General features: G+C 36.4%; 1 protein-coding gene and 1 long non-coding RNA gene across 2 annotated transcripts in view; one reads left to right on the plus strand and one right to left on the minus strand.

Annotated features, from left to right (window-relative positions):
- The window catches only part of Creld (Cysteine rich with EGF like domains), an 88,718-nt gene extending 83,755 nt beyond the window's left edge, over positions 1–4,963 (plus strand). Inside the window, exon 8 of the mRNA XM_069836671.1 lies at positions 4,881–4,963. Within this exon, the coding sequence (XP_069692772.1) occupies positions 4,881–4,948 (68 nt within the window). The 3' untranslated portion in view covers positions 4,949–4,963. The remainder of the gene's footprint in view (positions 1–4,880) is intronic.
- The window catches only part of LOC138707367 (uncharacterized), a 38,713-nt gene extending 27,183 nt beyond the window's left edge, over positions 1–11,530 (minus strand). The window contains exons 1-3 of the long non-coding RNA XR_011334202.1: positions 10,959–11,530; positions 9,261–9,377; positions 7,615–7,792 (exon numbers count right to left, since the gene is read on the minus strand). This is a non-coding gene — a long non-coding RNA (uncharacterized lncRNA). The remainder of the gene's footprint in view (positions 1–7,614; positions 7,793–9,260; positions 9,378–10,958) is intronic.
- Between the last annotated feature and the right edge of the window lie 3,378 nt (positions 11,531–14,908).

Raw genomic sequence — 14,908 nt, forward strand, 5'->3', positions numbered from 1 at the left:
TTTGAGAAGATTAACTCCGTACGTAGATGAAGTTATTGGGGATCATCAGTGTGGTTTTAGGCATAATAGATCGACTATTGATCAGATTTTTTGTATTCGACAGATAATGGAGAAAAAATGGGAGTATAAGGGTACAGTACATCAGTTATTTATAGATTTCAAAAAGGCATATGACTCGGTTAAGAGGGAAGTATTATATGATATTCTTATGGAATTTGGTATTCCTAAGAAACTAGTTCGATTAATTAAAATGTGTCTCAGTGAAACATACAGCAGAGTCCGTATAGGTCAGTTTCTATCTGATGCTTTTCCAATTCACTGCGGGCTAAAGCAGGGAGATGCACTATCGCCTTTACTTTTTAACTTCGCTCTAGAATATGCCATTAGGAAAGTTCAGGATAACAGGCAGGGTTTGGAATTGAACAGGTTACATCAGCTTCTTGTCTATGCAGATGACGTGAATATGTTAGCAGAAAATCCACAAACGATTAGGGAAAACACAGAAATTTTACTTGAAGCAAGTAAAGTGATCGGTTTGGAAGTAAATCCCGAAAAGACAAAGTATATGATTATGTCTCGTGACCAGAATATTGTAAGAAATGGAAATATAAAAATTGGAGATTTATCCTTCGAAGAGGTGGAAAAATTCAAATATCTTGGAGCAACAGTAACAAATATAAATGACACTCGGGAGGAAATTAAACGCAGAATAAATATGGGAAATGCGTGTTATTATTCGGTTGAGAAGCTCTTATCATCCAGTCTGCTGTCGAAAAATCTGAAAGTTGGAATTTATAAAACATTTCTATTACCGGTTGTTCTGTATGGTTGTGAAACTTGGACTCTCACTCTGAGAGAGGAACATAGGTTAAGGGTGTTTGAGAATAAGGTGCTTAGGAAAATATTTGGGGCTAAGCGGGATGAAGTTACAGGAGAATGGAGAAAGTTACACAACAGAGAACTTCACACATTGTATTCTTCACCTAACATAATTAGGAACTTAAAATCCAGACGTTTGAGATGGGCAGGGCATGTAGCACGTATGGGCGAATCCAGAAATGCATATAGAGTGTTAGTTGGGAGACCGGAGGGAAAAAGACCTTTAGGGAGGCCGAGACGTAGATGGGAGAATAATATTAAAATGGATGTGAGGGAGGTGGGGTGTGATGATAGAGAACAAAATAGAAGGCATGAGAAATTAGGTACTTCTTTAATTTGGCCCTAAATAATCTTATGATGTAAGTTTCATTTTTTTATATCCGTAGGGAGGGTATTAAAAATTTTTACTCCCATATAACGCACTCATTTTTGATAGCATGATAGACTTGCTGATGGAGTATGAAAGTTATTTTTTGACACATATTTATGCTACGAACTGTTGAAATAGTTACAAAGTTTTCACGATTACATATGAAGAAGATTATTAATGAAAAAACATACTGATAAGCCTTGGGCATTATTTGTAGTTTTTTTTTAAATAGTCTTACATGATTCCCTAGATTTAGGACCTACTGTTATTCTAATTACTCTTTTTTTTGTAGTAGGAATATACTATTACTATCTGTGGAATTTCCCCAGAATATTATTTCAAAACTCATTACCGAGTGGAAGTATGCAAAGTATATTGTTTTTAAGATATTCATATTTACTATCTTTTGCATAGATCTAATAGTAAAACATGCTGCATTTAGTTGGGGGTAATTTCTTTTAATATGATTATTCCAATTTAACACATTATCGATTGTTAACTCAAGAAATTTGGTTGTTGTTGTTTCTGTTATGGACCTACTGTTAATTATTGCGCTTGAAATTTGCGAGGTTAAATTTGCACAGGATTTAAATTGAATTATGCTAGTTTTGTTACAATTGAATACTAATTTATTGACTGAGACGCAGTCATATATTTTGAGGAGAATTTCCTCTGTTGAAGATTGGAATGTGTTGGAGTTATTGGTTGTAATTACTATACTTGGGTCATCTGCAAATAATACGGAATGACTTAACATCTTTTATTATGGGAGGAAAATTCATTTATGAACACTATAAAATGTCGGGGACTTAATATTGATCCTTGAGGAATTCCATTATTAATAGTTCCCCATGTCGAGGTAGATTTTATAGTTGTATTGATTTCTACTTTCTGTTTCCTATCTATGAGATATGAGTGAAACCATTGGTTTGCAACTCCTTTAATTCCATAATAATCTAATTTGTCTAGCAGCATTTTATGGTTTATACAGTCAAATATTTTGGATAAATCACAAAAAATCCCTCCAACTTGTAATTTTTTATTAAATGCCTCCAAAATTTTGTCAGTTAAACTACTGTAAATGTTGCATTTTCTGTGCCTTTATTTTTCGTAAATCCAAACTGTTCTGGGACTAAAGTAGTGTAATGTGGAGTCAAAAAGTGTGTGTTCTGAAATTCAGTTGTGTGTTGAGGATTTGATGCGGGTGTGATTTTGTGTGCCTGTATATTTCGTATTGTTGTAGTGTGTTTAGTTTCTGGTTTTTCGGTTGGAAATGTGTAATTTTCATGTCTGTGTTTATGTTGCTATAGTGTGCTTAGCGTTTGTGATGTGTTCTGTTTATGTGGAGGTGTTTTGTGATTTGGTTATGGCTGTGATGTGTTCTTTGTAATGTGTTTGAAATGATCTGCCTGTCTGTCCTATGTAGAAGTTGTTGCAGGTATTGCATTTGAGTTTGTATATACCTGTGTGGTTGTATTTGTTTGTTTGTGTTGTTGAGATGCTTTTGTAGAGTGTTTTGTGTTCTGTATGCGATGTTGTACAGTAGCGTGCAAATTAATCCGAACGTAATTACTTATGCAAAAACACTCAAACGGGATAAAAAAAGGATCTAAGACATAACTCAGTAATCTATGTGGCCTCCCTTGTTCCTAATAACAGCTCTGAGACGATTTGGCATGAATTCCACTAATTTCCCACAAATATTCTTCATTTCTTCATCGCGAAACCATACACCAATGAGGGCAGAAATCATCATCTCCTTTGTAGAACAATCCATTTTTTGCATTCTTCTTTTGCAAATTGACCACAAGTTCTCAATGGGGTTGGTGTCGGGTGAGTTGCCTGGCCAGGGGAGTACCTGAATATTCTTCTTGTTGAAGAATTCTGTAGTTTTTCGAGACGTATGGCATGGTGCCAGGTCTTGTTGGAAAACACCTCTGCCATCCGGAAATGATTTTTGCAGCTGGGATACGATTCTGGTTTCCAATAAGTGAATATATTTGTCAGAATTCATCATTCCCTTGATAGGTATTAATGCTCCAGGCCCTTCATGTGTAAAACAATTCCGAAACATTACTTTAGGGGGGGTATTTGGGTGCTTGTTGGAGATGAGCTGCTGTTACTTTTTCGGATTCTTTCCGTACGTAAGAAACACGGTGGCCGTGGACCTCGAAATGAGACTCATCGGAAAAAAGTACATTCTTCCAGTCATTCACTGTCCAGTGTTGATGTAATTTTGCCCACATTCAGCATTTTTTGCATATAACAGGGGTTAGCAGTTGCTTCTTAATAGGCTTACGAGCCCTTCGTCCAGCTTCCAAAAGCCTACGCTGCATTGTTGTGACGTGAATATTCGCCCCAGTGGTAGCCATTAACTCGTGGGTTAAGTCGACAGCAGTTAGTCTAGGATTTAATTTACTTTTCCTGACAATTAAATGATCATCTGCAGGTGAAGTCTTCCTTTTCCGGCCACAGTTTCCTTTTTTCTGGGGTGTGATGGATCCAGTCTCCCTGTATCGTTTTATGATCGAATTAACAGTAGCCAAACCGATGTGACATTCTGCAGCAATTTGCCTCTGTGTCATAGAAGAATGCTCTGCTAATGTTATAATTTTAGACCGTTTTCGTGGATTTGTATCCATTTGTGAAGACGACAATGTACACAGGATTGCAGTATTAATTCTTCAACACAACTGAAATGCTTATAAGTACAGAACGACAGGCAAAATGTCATATATTATAAAAAAAATAATGACAGACCTTCAACAATGGAATTACACGTACTACAGATGTCAATTAAAGTGGTATGAGCAGCTGTGAGGCCAACAATGACAGAAAATGTAAAAATATGTCGTGTTCGGATTAATTTGCACGCTACTGTAATTTAATTTCTTGAATGAGGATGCCATCTTGTGTGTGTTTCTGTTTTTTGTTTTCGTAGGTTAGTGTGATGTATTTTTTGTGTTCTTGTGTTTGTGTTGTAGTCTTTTGTTTCTTGTAATTCTGTTTTGTCTTTCTTAGTATGTTGTGTATCATGTTAAGGTTGTATCCGTTTTCTGGTGCTATGTATTTGATTGTGTTTAACTCTTCTTTGTATTCTTGTTGGCTCATTGGTATGTTGAGAAGTCTGTGTACCATTGCTTGGAATGCAGCTTGTTTGTTTTTTGTTGCGTGATTGGATGTGTTGTTAATAAACACGTGAAAGCATATATATATGTTTTATATTCCAAGAAAATTATTTCAATGTTTAAGAGGATTACAACAACACATACTTAACCATAAAACCAAATAACAGAACAGAGCGGATTACATGGATTTGTTTGAGAGAAGGAAAATGATGCTTATCATGTTTTTCCCCTGCGGTCTTCATATGATATGATATGATATGGTATGATACGATACTGATATTTGAACCTCTCCTTATGTGAATAAATTATGTTCAGCAGAAGACAAGACATACATTACATAGAGCTGTCAGGAAAATTGTTTAACAATGTTTATGATTATTTTACAAAACAAAATCATAGTAATATAGGCTTCAGTGAGACTTACATGGGTACTGGTATTTCAAAACCAGGTGTGAAGCTCAATCTGGCATATTAACTCCAAAGATGGCCATTCTTTCATCCAGGTGGCCCTCATTTGATCCCCGGCCAGGTTGGGATGGAATTTGTGGTGGAAAAAGATGATGTTGCATAGGATTTATCTTGGGTACTACCGTAATTTGTTAAATAAAAAGTTGAAAGAAACATTCCATTTCTTATTGTTATTTCTTTATATTTTAGTTGACATCTGATCTTTTATTTGCATAATTTTAATATATTGAATTTACTATATTTATGGTATTCGAAGAAGTTTATAGACCTTTCAGCAACGGAAGCACTAGACATATAGACATGATCCTACAATTTGGTTCAAGTTATCTCACATAACCACAAAAAGTAGATGAAGAGAAAAGGTCAATATATCTACCTACTGTGGATTTCTATAAAGAACTGTACCAAGATGATATATTGAAATTGGAGGTCTTCTCGTCAAAGCTTGGGGCACAATACCAAAACTGACTACCCAGATTTTAAAAGATTTTGGCCTTCATAAATGCATTGTTACAAGATATAAGCTTAAAGACTCTTAAAGTCTGTACAGTTATTATTACAATTAGGTATAATTTGTTTAGCCAGATATAGATATCTTATTTCAAGTTTTTTTTTTTATTTTTATTTTATTTTTTTTTTTTTAATAGATTTCTGCATGATGCTTTATTGTTTTGTAATGGTTAATTTATTTTTGTTCACCATTTTAAGTCAGGTTAAGGTATTTATTTTATTAACTTTCCTTTTTTCTTACTCTTTATGATCATTATTCCCTCTGTTTGAGGTTCTGCCTGATATGCACATCTATTATCAGCCATTCATTCATTTATTCATTCAGTGTTTTGTCGGCCAGGGTAGCATAGTTGGTATAGTGCTGGCTTTCTATGCTCGAGGTTGCGGGTTCGATCCCAGCCCAGGTCGATGGCATTTAAGTGTGTTTAAATGCGACAGGCTCATGTCAGTAGATTTACTGGCATGTAAAAGAACTCCTGTGGGACAAAATTCTGGCACACCTGTGACGCTGATATAACCTCTGCAGTTGTGAGCATCTTTGAATAAAAAAACATAACACATAATATCCTTTCATCTAGTGCTAGAGAATAAAATTCAGATTTGTGCATTATGTCCTGAAGAATACCTGAAACATCACTTCCCATTTCATTAACTCTTCTACTTACTGTTTGATGGGACAAGGAGACTGTTTCAAACTTTTTGGCTATATTGTCCCCAAAGGCAAATGAGCTCATCAGTCCTGACAGACATATTAGCTGCAAACATACCTCATATGATGCTGTCAAACCTTCGGTGTCTGTTGGCTGAAAAAAATATTCTTCTGCTTAGCTTCTGCCACAACTCCTCGCAGCTCCTTGATATTTATCGTATCTGTTTTAAGCAAGCTAGTATAGTGTTTGAGTGCCTGCTTGCTAGAGCTCTGCATTTCATTAAGAACGACCAACCGAAAGTCATGATCAGTTGCTCGCTCCACAGGCTGACTGCCACATGTCCTCACTCTGCAGTCGTCCCGGTCATATGAAGAGTATCTTCGACCGATGTGTTTACATTATGCGCTATGGAAATTATTAAACTGCCTGATTAGTGAACATAAAAGGTGTACAGTCTATCAGATTGAATAAAAATTACAATAAAATATTTAAATAATAATAAATTAATAAAATAAAATAATGTTCTAACAAACTATGGTGTCTATAAGAATATAAATATAAAGAATAAGCAGGACTAAAAAAAAGATAAAAGAAAGTGTTAATCTTTATCCACTAGTTGAACGGAACAGTTAACTTATAATAGTCTATTTTGCAACAGTGTTATATTCGTAATGGCACAGGACAAAAGTAAATACAATAAAGAAACCAAGGAGGAAATTCAAGATAAGATTGAACAAAAATTATTAATTTTAAAACCAAATGGCGATTTTTGCACCGATTCTTTTAATTTTGGAATAACTTCACCACGAATTTTCTTTGCTCCATCCTTGACATTTTGTGATGTGGTCGTTGAATGTGGAATAATAGAATCTGCATACACCTTACCATACACAGCTCCAACATCAGTCATTGTCTGTGATTAAGCATCTCTTATTATACACTATTGTAAAAATGTTAAGCAAAGTGAACATGTAGATTTGGTTTATTTTTATTAAATACTGTGACTGAAATAGATTGTCTGCTTTTGAAGAAATTTGACACATATCGCAAAATCTCTGTTCTTTTTATGCAATCACATATTTACTAAGCTACATTAAACATTTTGTAACTGTTATAATGAGTTCGACAAGATGGATGGTGAATAACATTATTGATAATATAAAGCATTAAATCCAGACATTTGAGATGGGCAGGGCATGTAGCACATATGGGCGAATCCAGAAATGCATATAGAGTGTTAGTTGGGAGACCGGAGGGGAAAAAGACCTTTCGTGAGGCCGAGACATAGATGGGAGGATATTAAAATGGATTTGAGGGAGGTGGGATATGATGATAGAGAGTGGATTAATCTTGCACAGGATAGGGACCGATGGCAGGCTTATGTGAGGGCGGCAATGAACCTCCGGGTTCCTTAAAAGCCATTTGTAGGTAAGTAAAGCATTATTTCATTTAAAGAATTGTCTTATTTAAAAATTATGTTTCCTTGTTTAAATGTTCAAATACTTCCTAATTTTCGTGCTATCTGAAATAAAAACAAAATGTTAACCTTCTTAGGTAGGGTGTTTTGGGTATCAGGCATTAAAAGGTGACGTAATTGTAGTGCAACAACCTTGAGTGCTCGTGACCGACCGAGTAAACATTTTAACCGGCCAGCTACATATTGTCGACTGCATGCGCTTGAGTGACTCATTTCCCGGCTGCCTTCTTCACAACCGAGGACTGATCAGTGAGTTCAAGAGGATGCAGGGTCTGCTGCTTACATTATATTCCTTTGTAACACTTATGACCTGGGAACAGATAACACATTGTGGTTTACCGTCATATTCAATAAAAAATAACACTCTTGCTAGTAAATCTACTGACATGAGCCTGTCACATTTAAGCACGCTTAAATGCCATCGACCTGGCCCAGGATCAAACCCGCAACCTCGGGCATAGAAGGCCGGTGCTATACCAACTACACATACACATACAGGATGTTTCAGAATACAGGGTTGTAGATGGGTCCTAGGTAAGTATTTTGAGATAGGGAACTAGAGGTCTGCGGTTCCAAACTTGCATGTAATGGCGTGAAATATTTTTGGACCAGTATGCCACTGATTGAACCTGCACGTGGCATAGCGATACATTTGCAAGTGTATCGGATACAATATTGCTATGACTCTGTGGCACAATCGATGATGGTTTCTGTCAGAGAATGAGGTCCAAATTTTAAACTGCAGCAGGTACTTTTTTTGACTTAAGATATATAATTTTAAACATTAAGAAGCCAGCTCCAGTTATTTCGTAATGTACATAATAATGCTAGTAATTGTTTAGAAGTGTGAAGAAGGAATGTAGTTAGAGAAATGCATATCCATTACTCTGGACAAGTCACAGTATGTTCATCAATTAACTTGTAGTGAACATAAATTTTATCGTGCATGCCAGGATTCTGTTTAACAAAATGGATAAATGAGAAAAGAAAGAAATTTCCCTTTTCGTCTTCCCTAGAGGAGGAAGTAAGCAATATTCAGGAATTACTGTACAATATAGTACAATAAGTACATATATTATAATAAAGGAAAAAACAATTTTTTTCTACTCACTGTCGGAAAACAAATTACAGGAATTGTTCAAAGGAAGAGCTTCCACCTTAAAATACAGTATTTTTCTGCAACAAATCAAGTACTACTTCTGAAATTTATTAGTTACTCTGGCTTAACCATTAGAAACTACGTACAACGAATTTCATACAACTTAAACATTGAAATGGGACAAAATTCACGAAAATAATTGTACAGAGCACAAAAAGGTCATGCACTCGTCACATTTGCAACCAAACGCCAGCGCGTTTCTAACAGATACCTAACTCAGCTCCATAGGAGTCCAATAGGACTGACTGGATCTCAAGTGAACTGTAATGAACTAATGATTACTACTGTACAGTATACTCTTGCAGGAAGCATAATAAATATTACAATACGCAGAAAAGAAAGAATTCAGATATCTCATCAATAAAATAAAGAGGCATTGGGATTTAGAGAAAAAACTACCACGGTCAGACTCGAACATACTACCGCTTGGCCTGAGGTCTGACACGTTGTCCGGAGCCTCCTTTCTAAAATAGGTACAATAAAGAAAACTAAAGCGAGTGAAACAAGCAGTGCAGTGGCGTGCTGTCTCATTGGGAGATATTAATAACAAAAAGACGTGTCTTAAGAGGCACGGCTTGCGAAAAAGTTGAGGCACACTGAGCCGCGAGCCGTGACCAACCTGTTTTCGATTAAAAACAGCTACCCCTCTCTAGTAAGCCAGGTCTTCGTGATGTGATGTCAGTCTCGCACCTTCTTATCGCACAGGCAGCTGACATTTTAAGTAAATCTCAACTACCTGAATGGAAGGAAAAAAAGCGACATTATGAGAAGAACTGAAAGCGGAATTTGATTTGTCATTGACTGAAAATCAAAACTAGGCATAAACATAAAGCAGACACATTATATGACTTTCTAATTTACATTTTCCATTTATTTGTAAGACACTGTCGTTTGAAACCGGCCAGTGATTTTCGTATTTTTTTTTTTTTACACAGATAGAATTAATTTACATAGTAGTACACAAACAATTCCAAGAATGGGAGTATAAGGGTACAATACATCAGTTATTCATAGATTTCAAAATATTATGGATTAAGAGAGAAGTTTTATATAATATTTTTGAATTTGGTATTCCCAAGAAACTAGTTCGATTAATTAAAATGTGTTCAGTGAAACTTACAACAGAGTCTGTATAGGCCAGTTTCTATCTGACGTTTTTCCAATTTACTGCAGGCTAAAGTAGGGAGATGCACTATCACCTTTACTTTTTAACTTCGCTCTAGAATACGCCATTAGGAAAGTTCAGGATAACAGAGAGGGTCTGGAATTGAACGAGTTACATCGGCTTCTTGTCTATGGGGATGACGTGAATATGTTAGGAGAAAATCCACGAATGATTAGGGAAAACACAGAAATTTTACTTGAAGCAAGTAAAGCGATAGGTTTGGAAATGAACCCTGAAGAGGCAAAGTATATGATTATGTCTCGTGACCAGAATATTGAATGAAATGGAAATATAAAAATTGAAGATTTATCTTTCGAAGAGGTGGAAAAATTCAAATATCTTGGAGCAACAATAACAAATATGAATGGCACTCGGGAGGAAATTAAACACAGAATAAATATGGGAAATGCCTGTTATTATTCGGCTGATCAACTTTTGCCATTCAGTCTGCTTTCAAAAAACTGAAAGTTAGAATTTATAAAACAGTTATATTACCAGTTGTTCTGTATGATTGTGAAATTTGGACTCACTTAGAGAGAGAAACAGGGGTTAAGGGTTTTCGAGAATAAGGTGCTTAGGAAAATGTTTGGGCCTAAGTGGGATGAAGTTACAGGAGAATGGAGAAAGTTACTCACGCAGAACTGCATGTATTGTATTCTTCACCTGACATAATTAAGAACATTAAATCCAGACATTTGAGATTGGCAGGGCATGTAGCATGTATGGGCGAATCCAGAAATGCATATAGAGTGTTAGTTTGGAGGCCGGAAGGAAAAAGACCTTTGAGGAGGCTGAGACATAGATGGGAGGATAATATTAAAATGGATTTGAAGGAAGTGAGATATGATAGAGACTGGGTTAATCTTGCACAGGATAGGGACCAATGGTGAGCTTATGTGAGGGCAGCACAATGAAACTGCGGGTTCCTTAAAAGCCATTTGTAAGTAAATAAGGCATATGAACAACACATTAGGTCCATATATCTTTTTTTATATTGCATTAATTTGATACCTGGTTTTTATTCTCCAAATCAAGCCATGTATTAACCCACAGGTATTGTATATAAGTTGTTCCACTTAAAAAATAAATTGAATGACAGGTAACATATATGTATAAAAATTAGAGATGTTAAAAAAAAATTAAAATCCCTACCTGACTGGGAATTGAACCCGGGTCCCCAGCAAGTTAGTGACTGCGAACAGTAAAGAGACTGCACAAAGACAGGCTTACAGCCGCTCGACTTGAACTCAAAGGAGACAGCACACATATAATAATATAATACAAATGTACTGGTGTGAATTGCTCTTGAATACTTAAACTCTTTCTCCCACCAGTGCTACACTACGTCGCTTTTAAGTCGCTGAAAGTTCTCACAATGCCACATGCTGGTGACGAATCATGCGCGACTCAACATGTCAGTCTCTCGCGACCAGTTGCTTAAGATTGCTTCTGCCTTCTACTCGTGCAATTATTTTCAGTTAAGGCAAATATTAGGTTCTGCTGGAGGCTGTATATATACGTAATAATCAGTGGCGGCTCGTGAACTTGTGGATTGGGGGAGCTGCAGTAGATTTTGGTACATACAAATTTCACTTCTTGATATCATTACTAATAAGTATAGGACAAAAATAAATGCACTACATATCGAAAAATCAAAACTTCCTGACTTAGTTTGGAGATGTTTGTGGCATCATTTGCCATAATCGCTAAAAAAAATAATACCATCGATTTCAGTCTTAATTTCAGATCGGCAGACACTCAACATGCAATCTACCAGTTCATTCTGAATTGTTTTAGATCTACCTACCTTTAAACAGTAGCATGTTCCAAATGATTTTTAAGAGGCTCGTTTAGATTACTCACGAACTGTAGCAACCCACGAAATACACCAGGGTTCTTCGAATCGTTTTTTCATCATGTCCCCTAAGGCGAAGTTCATATTGGCCACAAAATCAATATTTTTTAAATAATTTCACGATTTTTTCTCATTTCTTGATTATGTTTGAGAATGTTTCTTCTGTTCGCTTCACTTAGTTCCTCAGCAATATTAGTTTTGCCTAACATTGCCAATGAAACAACATTTTTCAGGTGAGACAGCGAAGATTCGTGCTTTTTAATTTTTAGGGGCAAATGTCCTAAATCTGTCACACCACTCCTAGTCTATGCAGTATAACCACCGAAGAGGAGGCAAGGAAAACAAAATAAGGAATTTTTTTTGTTCACGTCCACGTAACCACAAATGCTTAGCGTAAATTTCATTGTTATACTTCCTTACATATGTGCACTATTTCGGCTGGATGAAGCTTGAGAGAGATTTAAGTCGGGTAACGGACGACCATTTAATTTCACTTCATTACATCAATCTTCTCCGCAAGGGAAAGTTGAGAAAAATAAAATTAATATTCTGTAATTCACACACACTCATACTTGCACATTTGCACTGGTTAAGTTACGGTACTAACACGTCATACCAAAGCAATACTCAGATATACTGATGGTCAACAATGTTCTAAAAGTGGAAAAGAAGTCTCTTTCGTATTTTACGTGCTATATCAAAAGGATTCTACTCGTGCAATCATTTTGAGTTAAGGCAAATATTAGGTTCTGCTGGAGGCTGGATATATACGTAATAATAAGGCAAAAGAGAATATTAATTTCGTTATATTAACTCGATAAGATTCTACAACAATAAGCATGTGAAGAGAAATTAAAAATTTTGTCATTAAGATTCAAGGGAATAGAGAATCCATTTGACGTAGAATTACAATAGCGGTGTCGGAGTGGAGGAAAGATCTTCCGATGTGGCCTGGCTCTGCAAGCCACTGCAGCGAAATATGGGTTTTAAACAGCGGCAGTTCCCCTCTGCTTCCCTTCACCTCTCTACCCCCTGACCATGCAAGACACACTCTCTATGAGCTGTCCCACCCTGCAGATCCCAAGACGGCTTTGAATGCAGTGTCAATTCCAATACAGTCGACGCGCAAAAAGATTATGCATAAGATAATAGTACATATTCCCAGCCAGATGAAATATAAAGCAATTTACCAATAATAGCTGTAACAATTCTTCTACAAATTAAAATAAATATTATTTTTATTTTTCTGTCAAAGCAGGGAGTGCTGCAGCTCCGCAGCTCTCTTTTGCCTCATTATTCCAGGGGCGGGCCGCCCCTGGAATAACGAGGCAAAAGAGAATATTAATTTCGTTATAGTAACTCTACAAGATTCTACAACAGTAAGTGTATGAAGAGAAAATAAAGTTTTGCCATTTAGTTTCAAGGAAATACAGAATCCATTTGATGTAGCATTGTAATAGCGATGTGGAAGGGGAGGAAAGATCTTCCCTTGTGGCCTGGCTCTGCAAGTCACTGCAGCGAAATATGGGTTTTAAACAGCGGCAGTTTATCTCTGCCTCCCTTCACCCCTCTACATTTTGACCGTGCAAGAAACACTCACTATGAGATGTCCCACCTTGCAGATCCCAAGACGGCTTTGAATGCAGTGTCAATTCCAGTAAAGTCGACGCGCAAAAAGATTATGCATAAGATAATAGTACATATTCCCGTCCAGATGAAATATAAAGCAATTTACCAATAAAAGTTGTAACAATTCTTCTACAAATTAAAATAAATAGGTATTATTTTTATTTTCCTGACAAAGTGGGGAGTGCTGCAGCTCCGCAGCTCTTATGGACGTACCGCTCCTGAGTCTACTACAGAAAGGAGGCATTTTATAGTAAATACTTCAGAACGATCACTTAAGTCTAGACCACAGAGGGAATATGTGGAACTAGATGATCATGATCGTAAAGCTGAAGGTTATGACACAAAAAATGTAATTCCAGAAGACAATTTTCATTCCGATATTTCTTTCATGTGAAAGGTGAAAAGTTCAAGTGCGCAAAAAAATTGTATTTGGGTACATTGGATATATCACAAACGCCAAAATACACAGCACATAAAAATAAAAGTACTGAAACAAATACTGCTACCACAGTCTACTATATACAGTTACGAAGCTTGAGTTTTGAGGGTGCTAGAAACAATAGACTGTGACGGTACTATCACAGTCTAATATATACAGTCACGCAACTTCAACACTTTTTTTTGCCAACATTCACGACTCAAGCGGCAGGCAAGGCACTGGTCATAGGGTTGATACAGCCAGCACGTGCTTTAAAAGTATGCGAGATGTTATAATAACGTTTTAATCATGCGTCGGAATAAAGGCAATGTGTGCAATGACGAAAATTGCAGTAACAACAAGTTTAAATCTCCGAATATGTCGTTCTTCAGATTCCCTAAAAACCAAGAGAAAATCATAACTCAGTCATAACCTATAATCCACGCTGTAGGTAGCCTACGTATTGTGTTTTATAAAACATTTATTAAGCCTGGTTCATACGGTGCGTGTTTCTGTGATGGATTCCAAGGTGGCTAGTAGGCTGGGTGCCGTGGTGGCTACGGTGCTGGGTTCCGTGGTGGCTGCGGTGATGGTTTTCGTTCACACGGAGCGAGCTGCCTTGCATGCTGGATCCAAAGAGTTGAGACTCTTTGGCTGGATCCCAGTTTGGAAGTTGGAGATGCTGGCGCGGTGCGATTTGTAAACATCAACTATGGAAGATGTATGAGCTGTACGAAGAAGACGTTTAGCAGCTAGCTTTGAACGTTGAGGAGACGGATCAAATTAAAAAGAGTAGAATGTGGAGCCGAAAATGGTTACTGCGTAGAAATACGGGCCAAGATGTCTTAACAATGCTGTTCGTATAGCATATATAAACATGTTTCTTCTCTGTACGCCTCAATTAAAGTTCTGACTTGATCTTTGGTCCAACCGTAGGAATTCATAATCAAAATTTTCGACTTGCTCTCTTAAGGGAGAGGATGTTATTTTTCAAAACTTTTTTCCTATTTGGTGTAAATTATTAATTTTTTGTATGTAGAGAGCTCATAGCTGTGGCAACTCAACCAAATAAAAATATTTTGAAAGAAATTATTTGGGGGCCCAAATTTGAAAAAATATATATATATATATATATATATATATATATATATATATATATACCCAATGCAGGATTATACTAAAACCGATATATCTAAACCG

This window comes from Periplaneta americana, chromosome 10 (genome assembly GCF_040183065.1).
Source record: "Periplaneta americana isolate PAMFEO1 chromosome 10, P.americana_PAMFEO1_priV1, whole genome shotgun sequence".
Taxonomy (NCBI): Eukaryota; Metazoa; Arthropoda; class Insecta; order Blattodea; family Blattidae; genus Periplaneta; species Periplaneta americana.